General features: G+C 44.7%; 1 protein-coding gene across 1 annotated transcript in view; it reads right to left on the bottom strand.

Annotated features, from left to right (window-relative positions):
- prmt9 (protein arginine methyltransferase 9) overlaps nucleotides 1-12,568 on the bottom strand; it is a 16,323-nt gene extending 3,755 nt beyond the window's left edge. The window contains exons 1-10 of the mRNA XM_079264467.1: nucleotides 12,444-12,568; nucleotides 10,476-10,624; nucleotides 10,143-10,379; nucleotides 9,849-10,016; nucleotides 9,579-9,681; nucleotides 9,276-9,385; nucleotides 7,766-7,958; nucleotides 7,450-7,633; nucleotides 5,960-6,647; nucleotides 1,824-2,076 (exon numbers count right to left, since the gene is read on the bottom strand). Of these exons, the coding sequence (XP_079120593.1) occupies nucleotides 1,824-2,076; nucleotides 5,960-6,647; nucleotides 7,450-7,633; nucleotides 7,766-7,958; nucleotides 9,276-9,385; nucleotides 9,579-9,681; nucleotides 9,849-10,016; nucleotides 10,143-10,379; nucleotides 10,476-10,624; nucleotides 12,444-12,464 (2,106 nt within the window). The 5' untranslated portion in view covers nucleotides 12,465-12,568. The remainder of the gene's footprint in view (nucleotides 1-1,823; nucleotides 2,077-5,959; nucleotides 6,648-7,449; nucleotides 7,634-7,765; nucleotides 7,959-9,275; nucleotides 9,386-9,578; nucleotides 9,682-9,848; nucleotides 10,017-10,142; nucleotides 10,380-10,475; nucleotides 10,625-12,443) is intronic.
- Between the last annotated feature and the right edge of the window lie 831 nt (nucleotides 12,569-13,399).

Genomic DNA, 13,399 nt, shown 5'->3' with positions numbered 1-13,399 from the left:
GTATGTGGATGTTCCCTCCAAAGAGGGCTTTAAAGATAGCATCTGCCAAAACAAACATTTGTCCCATGAGAGGTCTGCAAAAGGAGGAGTACAAATCCATGCTGGGGGAAAACGATGATTTCCAGACCAAATAAAGAAAAAAAATTCAAAGGGATTTTGCAGTTTCTTTCAAGCAGCACATATCAAGGGAAGCACATATCAAATATGAGCACGGAAAACTCAATCCTAAACATCAGTAAACAAGTAAAACCCTCGTTCAATAAAATAACAACCATTCATGCTTGAAAACTAAACAAAACCAGAACCACAGTCAATCTTATTAACTAACATTTAACCTTACCTTTAAAAAAACAATCTTACAATTTTCCCTGCTCAAAATGAAGTTGTCAATTTAATTGAAGATTTTGTGATCTAAAGAGCATCTTTATTGTTGGTTTTTTTTTGTTTTGTTTTTTTTGCACAAGAGCAAATCTTGGATCCTGTTTTCCTTGCAGTGACTAAAGCGCATTCAAAGTCAAACAACCCAGAACCTGAACAGCTTAATCCATTTCCATGAAGGTAGAATGTTTCTTATCCCTTCCCCTTTCCAAATCCAACTCTCCGATTACATAGGCATATAGGGTAGATTTTGCAAGTTAAGTTAGTTCAGGTGGGAAATATCTCTGGTTGTGTGACGCTGCAGGGACAACAGCAGGAAAACATGAAGGTGCTTTTCAATCTAAATCTGTTAAAAAATACATTTTATGACCTTTTTTCCTCAAGGTGTCCATTTATTTATGTTGAAGTCTTTATTCACTACCAATAAAAGGTTTAAACCTAACAAAATGCAGATTAAACCAAGGAGTTCCTGCGGTTTCATCTTAAATCACATTAAACAACATTTTAGGGCATTTTGTGTTTTTTTTTGTTTTTTTTTTAAATAATCATAGTCGCTCATAAAACAAGCTAAACTCACACTACCACACACCAAAACATTGTTCTTCAAAAGTTAACGTTTCCCTAGTAGCAGTTTGGCAACAGTGATACAGATCCAGTTTTAGCCACAATATTATTGGGAGTTATGTATTAAACTTGCCAAGCTTATTAATAAAAGACAATGGCTGGAGAAATGGTAAATAGACTAAACAATCAAATCAGTAAAAACAATGAAAACAATCCAGGCAATGAAAGCAAACTTATACTGGGTAAAACGCCAATATAAAGAGGCGGGTCTTAAATGGGAATTAAAACTGGACAGTGGGGAAGTTCCAAAGCTCTGGTCCCGCCACAGAAAAGGCCCTATCCCATCTTAGCTTCCCCCACATTCTCAGCACCTCCAGGAAGAGCTGATCTGCTGACCGGAGGGACTGAGAGGGATTTCGTATGTAGCGGCTCAGGGTAGAGCGATGAAGGGTCAAATCAAGACTTAAAAACAAATAAAAGCATTTTAAAAGTTTGGCTAAAACAGGATAAACGTGCTCGCTCTCTTGTGTTCCTGTCAGCGGACATGCTGCAGCATTTTGCACCAGATAAGGCATTGCAGTCATCCAGCTGTGTTGTTATAAAATCATGAATTATTGTTTCAAAATACTACTTTGAAAGAACGTGTTTAGCTTTTGCCAGCTGCCTCAGATTCGACCACTTCACTGATCTGCTTGTTCATATTAAAATTACTGTCCATTTTCACACCCAGATTTGTGACAGCAGGTTTACAATACTGCCAGAGCACCCAAGTTCTGATGCCATGTTACTGGTGATGAATTAATTCTGAGAACTCAGGCTTTCCCATTTTGTACTTATGAAAAAAGATAAATAAAAAGAGAAAATGTCAAGAGTAGCTCGACATTGACGCATTTTAAATGAATCTTAGGACCTTTACAAAAAAGGAACAAATCACAAGCAAGTTTAATTTGAGACATGGTAGATTTTGCAGGTATACTTACAGTGAACTGGTTGATGAAAGGAGCGATATTAAATCCCAGTGTCGGCTCCTGACCCTGGACAGCACTTTCTAGTAGCAAGGTGTCTGATTCCACCAACATGCCGTACACTATAATCTTGTCAGGGAAAATTTGTCCTCCTTCTTCTAGCAGACACCTGCCGTAAATAACAGAAATATTGTTTAAAAAAAAAAAAAAGTCGTGTAGAGTAGGGGTGTAACAATACATCAATCTAAATCAATATATCAGTCATGTGGTCAATGAACCAATGACACCAAAATGCTTTTAAAATTTTCTACAAAAATCATCTATCAAACACAATTCTACTATAAGAAAATGGCTGCATTTTGACTTTTTATGCTGTTTTTTATTTATTACCAGTCTGTGTTCGTTATAAGAGCAATTTTTTTTTTTTTTTTTTTTTTAATTTAAATGTAATTTAAATACCTGACCTTAAGAAGGAAAATGTTAATGCTGAACTCTGTTCACTTACCTGAGATACTGTTTCATTTCAATCAGTGGATCCTGAATCAAAGCAAAACTAGATTGTGACTTTGCAAATTTGAGATATTGCAAAGCATCGAATTACTACCTATTAAAATCAATATACCCCTCCCTGAGCCATCACATTATCGTGGTGGAGGGGTTTGTGCGTCCCGAAGATCCTAGCAGCTATGTTGTTGGGGGCTTTATGCCCCTGGTAGGGTCACCCATGGCAAACAGGTGTCTAGGGGAGGGACCAGACCAAGCACGGCTCATCGACCTCTACGATGACGACCAACCTGGGCATGAATGTTCCCTTGCCCGGACGCGGGTTACCGGGACCCCCCTCTGGAGCCAGGCCTGGAGGTGGGGTACGAGAGCGAGTGTCTGGTGGCCGGGCCTTCGCCCATGGGGCCCGGTTGGGCTCAGCCCGAAAGGGTTACATGGGCCCCACCTCCCGTGGGCTCACCATCTGCGGGAGGAGCCGTAGGGGTCGGGTGCAATGTGAGCTGGGCGGAAGCAAGGGGCGGGGACCCTGGCGGTCCGATCCCCGGCTGCAGAAGCTGGCTCTAGGGATGTAGAACGTCACCTCTCTGGTGGGGAAGGAGCCTGAGCTTGTGCGCGAAGTTGAGCGGTTGCGGCTAGATATAGTTGGACTCACCTCGAAAGGGGCTGGACTTTCTTCCACTCTGGAGTTGCTCATGGTGAGAGGCGCCGAGCAGGTGTGGGCATTCTCATCAGCCCCCAGCTTGGTGCCTGCACGTTGGGGTTTACCCCGGTGGATGAAAGGGTAGTTTCCCTCCGCCTCCGGGTGGGGGGACGGGTCCTGACTGTTGTCTGTGCCTATGTGCCGAACAGCAGTTCAGAGTACCCACCCTTTCTGGAGTCCTTGGAGGGAGTGCTGGAGGGTGCTCCTTCTGGGGACTCCATTGTTCTGCTGGGGGACTTCAATGCTCACGTGGGCAATGACAGTGAGACCTGGAGGGGAGTGATTGGGAGGCATGGTCCCCCCCCTCTGAACCCAAATGGTGTTTTGTTATTGGACTTCTGTGCTCGTCATGGATTGTCTATAACGAACACCATGTTCCAACATCAGAGTGTCCATATGTACACCTGGCATCAGGATTCCCTGGGGCGCAGTTCGATGATCGATTTTGTAGTCGTATCGTCGGACCTGCGGCCACATGCCTTGGACACTCGGGTGAAGAGGGGGGCGGAGCTGTCAACTGATCATCACCTGGTGGTGAGTTGGCTCAGGTGGTGGGGGAGGAGGCCGGTCAGATCTGGCAGACCCAAACGTGTTGTGAGGGTCTGCTGGGAACGTCTGGCTAAGTCCCCCGTCACAGCGAGCTTCAACTCCCACCTTCAGCAGAGCTTCAACCATGTCCCGAGTGAGGCGGGGGACATTGAGTCCGAATGGGCTGTGTTCCGTGCCTCTATGGCTGAGGCGGCCGGCCGGAGCTGTGGCTGTAAGGTCGTTGGTGTCTGTCGTGGCGGTAATCCCAGGACTCGTTGGTGGACACCAACAGTGAGGGATGCCGTCAAGCTGAAGGAGTCCTATCGGGCCTTCTTGGCCTGTGGGACTCTGGAGGCAGCTGATGGGTACCGGCGGGCTAAGCGGCATGCGGCTTCGGCTGATGCCGAGGCAAAAACTCGGGCATGGGAGGAGTTCGGCGAGGCATGGAGAAAGACTTCCGGACGGCTTCGAGGAGATTCTGGTCCACCATCCGGCGGCTCAGGAGGGGGAAGCAGTGCTCCATCAATACTGTGTACAGTGGAGGTGGGGAGCTGCTGACCTCAACTCGGGACGCAGTGGGCCGGTGGAAGGAATACTTCAAAGACCTCCTCAATCCTACCAACACGTCTTCCGATGAGGAAGCAGAGCTGGTGAACTCAGGGGTGGACTCTCCTATCTCTGGGGCTGAAGTCGCTGAGGTGGTCAAAAAGCTCCTTGGCGGCAAGGCCCCGGGGGTGGATGAGATCTGCCCGGAGTTCCTTAAGGCTCTGGATGCTGTGGGGCTGTCCTGGCTGACACGCCTCTGCAGCATCGCGTGGACATCGGGGATAGTACCGCTGGATTGGCAGACTGGGGTGGTGGTCCCCCTTTTTAAGAAGGGGGACCGGAGGGTGTGTTCCAATTACAGGGGAATCACACTCCTCAGCCTCCCTGGTAAGGTCTATCCAGGGGTCCTGGAGAGGAGGGTCCGCCGGATAGTCGAATCCCGGATTGAGGAGGAGCAGTGTGGTTTTCGTCCTGGTCGCGGAACAGTGGACCAGCTCTATACCCTCTCTGGGGTCCTGGAGGGGGCATGGGAGTTTGCCCAACCAGTCTACATGTGCTTTGTGGACCTGGAGAAGGCATTCGACCGTGTCCCCCGGGGGCTCCTGTGGGGGGTACTCCGGGAGTATGGGGTACCGGACCCCCTTGTACGAGCTGTCCAGTCCCTGTACGACAGGTGTCAGAGCTTGGTCCGCATTGCCGGTAGTAAGTCGGATTCGTTTCTGGTGAGGGTTGGACTCCGCCAAGGCTGCCCTTTATCACAGATTCTGTTCATAACTTATATGGACAGAATTTCTAGGCACAGCCGAGGTGTTGAGGGGATCCGACTTGGTGGCCTCAGGATTGGGTCCCTGCTTTTTGCGGATGACGTGGTCCTGTTGGCTTCATCTGGTCGTGATCTCCAGCTCTCACTTGAGCGATTCGCGGCCGAGTGTGAAGCGGCTGGGATGAGAATCAGCACCTCCAAATCTGAGACCATGGTCCTCAGCCGGAATAGGGTGGATTGCCCTCTCGGGGTCAGGAGTGAGGTCCTGCCTCAAGTGGAGGAGTTTAAATATCTCGGGGTCTTGTTCACGAGTGAGGGAAGGATGGAGCGTGAGATCGACAGACGGATCGGTGCGGCGTCTGCAGTAATGCGGGCTCTGCGCTGGTCTGTCGTGGTGAAGAAGGAGCTGAGCCAGAAGGCGAAGCTCTCGATTTACCAGTCGATCTACGTTCCTACCCTCACCTATGGTCATGAGCTGTGGGTCGTGACCGAAAGAACGAGATCTCGTATACAGGCGGCTGAAATGGGTTTCCTCCGCAGGGTGGCCGGGCTCACCCTTTGAGATAGGGTGAGGAGCTCGGTCATCCGGGAGGGGCTCAGAGTAGAGCCACTGCTCCTCCGCATCGAGAGGAACCAGTTGAGGTGGCTCGGGCATCTGGTCAGGATGCCTCCTGGTGAGGTGTTCCAGGCACGTCCCTCTGGGAGGAGACCCCGGGGAAGACCCAGGACAGGCTGGAGGGATTATATCTCTCGGCTGGCCTGGGAACGCCTCGGGATTCCCCCCGCAGAGTTGGCAAATGTGGCTGGGGAGAGGGAAGTCTGGGCTTCCCTGCTTAGGCTGCTGCCCCCGCGACCCGACCCCAGATAAGCGGCAGAAGATGGATGGATGGATGGATGGATAAAATCAATATAATATCGTATCATAATTGAAGTAGTGATTTACACCCCTAATGCACAGCACTAAACGATCTTCAAAAACACAATTCCTTCTACTTTTCCCAGTCCCGTTACCTGGCCAGTGAAGCTTTCTCCATCAGTTTCTGCCGAATGAGGCCACAGGTTTCCACACAGTCCAGGATTATGGCGCTCCACAGTTTCTCCCGGGACGGCCTCTGCAGCATTCCTTGCTCATCCTCCATATTGTTGAGCCAGAACTCTAGATGCTCCTCTGAGATACCATTAGAGCGAGCAAGTCTCTTCAGCACTTCCTGTTGCTTCTTCTTTTCCATCGAGCTGTAGGCTTTCACTTGACCGTGACTGGCTGCGATGAGGGAAAGCAGAGAGAAGCCCTCTGACACATCCAGCACATAGAGCAGACTGCTGCCAAGTGTGGAGACAGCAGAGTCGGACTCGACAGCATGGTTTTGGTATTTAACCTTCAGTTTGGACATAAGCTTGGCTAACGCACTGCAAAAGCTCTGATGGTAATCCTGATTGTTCAGGAGAGCCATCTCGGAGCATTCCAGCATGCAGAAGTCTTCGCTTTGACTCTGATTAGTCTGAAGACATGCTAAAGCACTGCACAGTTCTGCCTCAGGGTTCAGGTTCGGAAAAGGGTTTTCAGAGTACTGCGAATCCAAACGCTTGTCCAGATGGATTTTCTGACCGTCTCTCAGCACGGCAACACTGCTGAGTCTCAGGTAGGCGTCCCGGCAGGAGACTTCAACAATCAGCTCGTCTTTTGGTTTCAACACAAAACCTGAAGAAAAACAGCAAAGAAAAGCAGGTAAAAAAAAAACAAACAGTTGTGTTTGGTGTCAATCATAAATCTCATGTTTGCATCAACGTGAGAAAACAATGAAAAACATAAATAAAAACGGATAAATATCCTGTTTTTCCATGACTTTACACTTGCTGATTTATATAAGGTGGGATGGAGGAAGAACCACGACGAGCATCTTAACAATGATGTGAAAAAGCCGGACAGCAGGCAGAGGAAGGATAGAACACGAAGTGGGAGAGCAAATCTCCCAGTGACATGAGATTCAGGAGATCAGGCAGCGTTAATTCCTGCTGGAATAACATCTGCTCATGTCTTCAGTGTGCAGCTCGTCAGGGACATTTGGGGAAAAAAATGCATATTTATTGCCTATAAGCATTTCATGGACACTAAAGAGTGTCACAAATGATCATGGCGCACACTTCACAGTGGCCGGGACACGGATTTTGGCGATCATGGGAAGAGGAGGCGACTCTTTTGAGGCTGCCTTCACCAATCAGCAGCGTGGTTAAGCGCTGTTGAGCCGGTTTGAGAGATAATGTACCGCAGTGCCAGCAGGAATAAGTCATCTGTTGCTAGTGACAACAGCAAAGTAAACAACATCGAGAGGCCTTAGAGGTATGACAAGTTGAACCGACCAGCTTTAACTGCAACAGGAACTCTGAAAAGTCACCTGATCTATTGTCCTAAACTTCAAATGAGTGAAAAGTCTGTAGGGAGCAAAGATGTGTCTAAAAAAATGCACATACAAATGTCTCCAGCCTGTCTCTTAGCATCTTACTGTTGTTGCTGTGGACAGGGTAGATAGCTTGCTCCCAGCAGGTGTCTTCTTGGGGTCCAGTGGACAGACTGCTCTCCTCGTCCAGGTGGAGCTGGAACCACACCGCCAAAGCATCCAGCTCTCCTTCCTGGGTGACTGGTAACCGGACCTCTTGGCCCTCCCTGGAGCTCAGGCCTTCCAGTTCCTGCAGGTTACCAAATACGTCCCAGGTGAAGCAACATCACTCTTTTGGCATGGATTTAAAGCTAAACCATAAGAAGAATCCCGTCGATCCGTGTGAAGGGTCTGCATCCAGTTGACAGACGTTTTGACTCACCTGCACATTGTTAAAATCTATAGTGAGGGCTGTGAAAGGCTCTGTGAGAGGTCTGTAACCCCTCGGCAGCCTGCTGAGTCTCTCTGTGGTGTATGGTTCCATGGAGTCATCCGGCTCAGAGCTGCAGCTCACCGGACTGCAGAGCTTCCCGGCTTCAGCCATGGATAGACCGCCCACTTCTGTCACACAGAGCCTACACAAACAAACAAGCAAACAAACAAACGAAAAGACAGGAGAGTATGCTTAGAGGCCCAGACAGCTTTCTGGTTCTAATCCGAGTCCGTTTGCTCGGAAAGGTCACTCTGTTTGGGATGTTGCGATTGCACAAATTAATTCTGATTCAGTCCGCCTACAAATACAGGTCTCGGTCCGTTTCAAGCAAACCAAACACAGGAAGTGGACTACAAAACAAAGTGCATTGTGGGTTCAGTGCACGAAATTGCAGACAAACACGACCAAAACATACAGTTGTGTGGGACGACAGGCGGCTCTGAACAGGAGAAATAGCTCATGGTTAGATGTGGAAGAATGTGGTAAACGTCCTGATCGATGTCGGATCAACCAGACCACTGGGATCTGATGCAACTCCGAATTTTCTTGCCTCTGGTGGAGAGTGGAACATGTTTTTTATAAAAAGGTCAGATTTGTTTGAGAAGTGCAGTGTGAACATAAACCTTGGCCCTGACTACTACTATTGCCCCCATTTAGACTGAGTCCAGTGAACTATTCCAATCTGAATGCACCTTTACTTGTGGAGGCTTAGTAGATATAGAGATCCATCAAACCCACTGTTTATAAAATGTAATTTAATAAAATTCTATGATATAGTCTATGATATAGTCATTTTTAATATTCTTCAGGTATTGTATAAAGCAAACAGGAACATGTTGCCAGTAAACATACAAGAAAGATTTGAAAAAAGAGAAAGTTATGATTTGAAAGGAACTGACATATTTTAAAAACCCACGTTCAGAACAAAAATAATGGAACAAACTGTTACCGTGAAAGGAATAAATTTATGGAACGAGCTTCAAAAAGAAGTTAAAGAATTAGGAACAATCAATGTGCTTAAGAAAAGCATAAAAATAACAACATTAAAGACTTACAAAGAGTTAGAGGCATAATGTGAATTACCTTGATCAATTACGATGGTGTTACATTTTGAATATCTGTAAATGCTTTCAAAATTATTGAAAAGAAAGGAATGTAATGGGTAATTAATGCAAATTTTGGAACAACTGGATGTTGTATGTGAATATTGTAAAATGTATAATAAGAATGGACATAAGATGATTATGAAATTAAGGGGAAGATATCATAAGATTGCTCTTCTTTCTGCTCCTTTTCATTCAAGCCATATTTAATTTGCAGTCTTATTTTGTATTTATTTTTATGTTGTTTTAAATGAAATAAAAAATAAAATAAAATGAAATAAAGTAAATGGATGAATGAAGCAAAGTTTCTAGAGAAAAAGCTTGTGGAAAAATCCAGATGGATTCCAGGAGCCTACCTGTGATGCCGGCGGATCTCGAGGCACTCGACCGCCATACCAAACACAGTGGCTCCAGCAGGAATAACACGTCCTGTGGTGGACTCTTCTCCAAATTCACTCTCATCCGTCTACAGGATGAGAAACGTGCTTTTAAAGAAAAAAGGGACAGATGCTGTTCTTGCAGACGCTCTGCACTGTTACTTCAAACTCTTTTCTGCTCTATGTCACAATATACATCTACGTTTATCACTACATAAGTGAAGTGTGTGCCTTTTCATTTAAGTGTGTCGTGCTTTTTTGGCCGATGCTTGAATGAGTTACTTTTGGAGGCAGCAGCAGGTGGTGCCAGGCATGGATGAGACTCTCTATGATGCCCTCTCCAAACAACCCAGCGTCTACCGTCTCTGTCACCACCAGTGATACCCTAAACCGAGAGGAGAAATATTTTGTGGACAATTTTTTTTAAAGCAATTCTTTTTTTGAAACTGAGAGCATTTAAAGTGAACATATGACAGCTTGTTAAAAAAAAAAAAAAAAAAAAAAGACAATCCCAGGAAGGTCAAAAACAAGGAGTTTAGGTAGAAATTGTACCTGTGTGGGATGTCTGTCGGCACTTCCATCTCCAGGGATTTTTTATGGAGGATCTTTATGCAGCCATCCATTCCATTAGCAGTCACCACCTCACAGGCCAGTTCATACATGGTCTTGGACAGCTCACAAGCGTACACTTCTGCAGCCCCTGCTTTTTTTGCACACATACTAAGATAAACAGAAACAAGGCTTTAGAAGACGAATGTGCGCAGCTAAAAGGATCAGACTGTGAACTTTAAAGAATTCACACAAGAAGATGAAATTAGTTCCAAATTCTGATGGAAAATATCTCACCCAAGGATTCCAGTGCCAGTACCTATGTCAAGTACAGTGTTGCAACCACTTTGAACAGCCTTCTGGATGGCTTGTTGGTATTTCCGGTTCCTTCCGTGGTCATTGAGCATGAGGAAATGCCAGCGCTCCACCAGCCAGTTTGCCACACGGTAGAAGTTCTCTCTGGCTTCTGGATAGTCGGGTCTCAGCTTTAAGGCTTTGTGGAAATGACCAGCGGCTTCGTCTCTAAATCCCATCCTGAAATAATAAAAGAAAAGACACAGTATAGATTCATGAGGATAAAGTAAGAGTCAGATGCTGAGAAGCAAATGTCTTTGTGGTATAACTGAGTACCGGAACAGGTGTTCGCCCATGCTGTTCAGGATGACCTCGTCGGCAGGGAAGACTTCCAGCGCTTGTTCGTAACAGTCAAAAAGGTCCTGAATGCGGCCCACTGAGTCCAACTCTTCTGCCCATTTGAAGAGAGTAAATCTGAAGGACTCCTGAAAGACAGATGTCGCTTAATGTATTTGGATTTTTTTTTTTTTTTTAGTTAAACAAATAGAAGATTTACTGATATTCAAATAGTTTAGAGTTAAAAAAAAAAAGGATTGGAGAAAATGAAAAATGATTCAGCATACACCTGAGCAGTGGAGCACTGTTCCACCGGACACCCAACCCACCACTAACATGAAGCCTTATGGAAATGTTACTACAAGAAATCCTCTTCTTGAATCATCAGCACAAACATCCTTGGCAGAAGTTTGCAAATGAGCATCTAAAGCTGATTTATTTTGAGGAAATAATTAAACTTTTAGGGCTGCAGGGTGGTTAGCACTGTGGCTTCACAGCAAGAAGGTCGCCGGTTCGCTCCTCAGCTGGGGCGAGGTTTGGACAGGGGCCTTTCTGTGTGAAGTTTGCATGTTCTCCCTGTGTATGCATGGGTTCTCTCCGGGTTCTCCAGCTTCCTCCCACCGTCCAAAGACATGCATGTTAGGTTCATTGGGTACTCTAAATTGCCCCTAGGTGTGAGTGTGAGTGGTTGTTTGTCTCTGTGTGGCCCTGCGATGGACTGGCAAGATGTCCAGGGTGTACTCCGCCTTTTGCCCAAAGACGGCTGGGATAGGCTCCAGCTTCCCCGCGACCCTTCATCGGATTAAGCGGTTAGGATAATGAATTAATGAAACTTTTAGGCCACATGGTAGAAAAGAAAAATACAAAAAAATATTTGCTGCCTGACTGTTTTCCAGGAGTATGGATCAATGATATCAGTTACAGCTGTTGGTAGGAAAAATATTTTAGTGACGATGAAAAGAGAAAAAAATTTATTAAAGAAAAATAAATCTAAAACATATTTGGGGAAAAAAACAAACAAACCATGATTCTGACAGAAATAGGTATTTTCTAAGGACTGTACTTATAAGAAAACTTATGAACAAGAATAGGTCACAGTTTCTCAATGAAGTCCGAAAATTGTACAATATCTGCATTTTCCTTAGTTTATTTGCATCTGGTAGACAGATGTAAATAAAGATCTTTACATTTTTCAGCATGTCAACATCCTTAATCTTGTATTTGGCTTCTACATCTATTCTTATCTCGTACGCTTCCTTCCCACTTGCAATTTTTTTTTGTTTTTACCCGTTAATAATTAGCTCGGGTTGGGCAAGTTTTAGATGTCTTGCTCTTTCAACACACCTGATACAAATGAATGAGTCTTGATAAGAACTTGATAAGCTGTTGCATCCATCTATTTTAAATCAGACATGTTAGATCAGAGAAACATATGAAACCTGCAGGACTGCAGCTCTCAGGGACCGAACTGCCCGACCTCTGGTTTAGGTTTATATAGCAAACATAGTCATATGCACATGCTAAAAAAAAATACATTGTTATCCAGATATATATATAAAAAATATCTACTTGGTCAACGGCTGACACGTTTTACTTTTATTGTTCCACAATTCCCTTTGAGTCACATTAAAGCAACGCCACAGACACAACTGCTGAGGGGTGTGTTACCTTCTTACAATTAACAACCATTGAAAGTATCATCAATGCATTTTGGAAATGTGAAATTTGCCTGCACCAAGTATGAACATACACATTTTGCTCTGAATGCTTTCTATGTCTTTTTGTACAAGCTGCATAGAATAATTTATCTTAAATGATTAAATGAACTTTAATCATGTTGCAGATCAGGTTAATTTACTCACCCAGACCTTTTTCAGAATGCTGCTTTATTATGGACTGGTTATGAAATGTCTGATACATGCTAAATATACACAGATATGGTTTTAGAGTCAGTTTACATGCCATTACCTTTGCAAAATCCTTGAACATGGGTGCGAGGTTGAGGACGAGAAGATAGTGCACAAACGCTGTTCCATAGTCCTGGTTAAACAAGCACTGCTGGGCACTCTCTAAGGAACTGGAAACCAGTTCGTCCCTGGCAGGATCCACTCTGCGTCGCCTTCGGGTTCTCCGTCCATGCTTTGGCCTGGCACTGGTATTTGGCATCTCTGAAATCAGACAAGAATCAGCTCGATACGATTTTAATAAACTACTACGAGTTATCATTACAGGTTAATCATAGTACAAATAAACAACTTGTGATATGATATTTAAAACGTATCGCAGACTGCTTTAAGGTGACTTACTGTGATTTATTTTAATGACAGGCTGGTTTGTATGTGGAAAAACACACACGAAGACGATCACTATTGTTAAATCAAGCGCTGTTATCAATTTTCCTTTCAGCAAACGTGATCGTTAAATCCAACACAAGCGTTAGCATGGCTGCGGAGATTTTTTAAGACTTCATGATAACAACAATTCTGACACTTGCTACGATGGTTTAGCTACATAGAGTTTTATATTTACACTTTCTCTGGTGACGGACTAAAACATAAAATTATGTTTTTGCGATGAATCAAGCATTCTAATATCTTCATGGACAGCCTGATACCGCTGCAGTTCAACAACATGTGTCCGCGCTATTAATAGTCCGGAAATATACGGATGTCTTAGCAAGGGTTCCGCTTTCTCATTCGTAGATACATCCGAAATCAAGAGGAGAATAAACAACGACAGAAAGTAATTTGGGTTGCAATTTGATTTTAAATTAATTTATGCATTAAATTATAATTAATTTTCTCGCTTCTGATTCTATTTCTAAAACTTAAGTTATGAGGGTACAATCAAAGACGATGCAAAAGAACAAGATCGTTGACCTTCACGAAAACGTATTTGCAAAAAGACTAAATAACCTCGATTTA

Source organism: Telmatherina bonti (genome assembly GCF_933228915.1).
Source record: "Telmatherina bonti genome assembly, chromosome: 3".
NCBI classification, from domain to species: domain Eukaryota; kingdom Metazoa; phylum Chordata; class Actinopteri; order Atheriniformes; family Telmatherinidae; genus Telmatherina; species Telmatherina bonti.
This window is presented reverse-complemented; position numbering and strand designations above follow the sequence as displayed.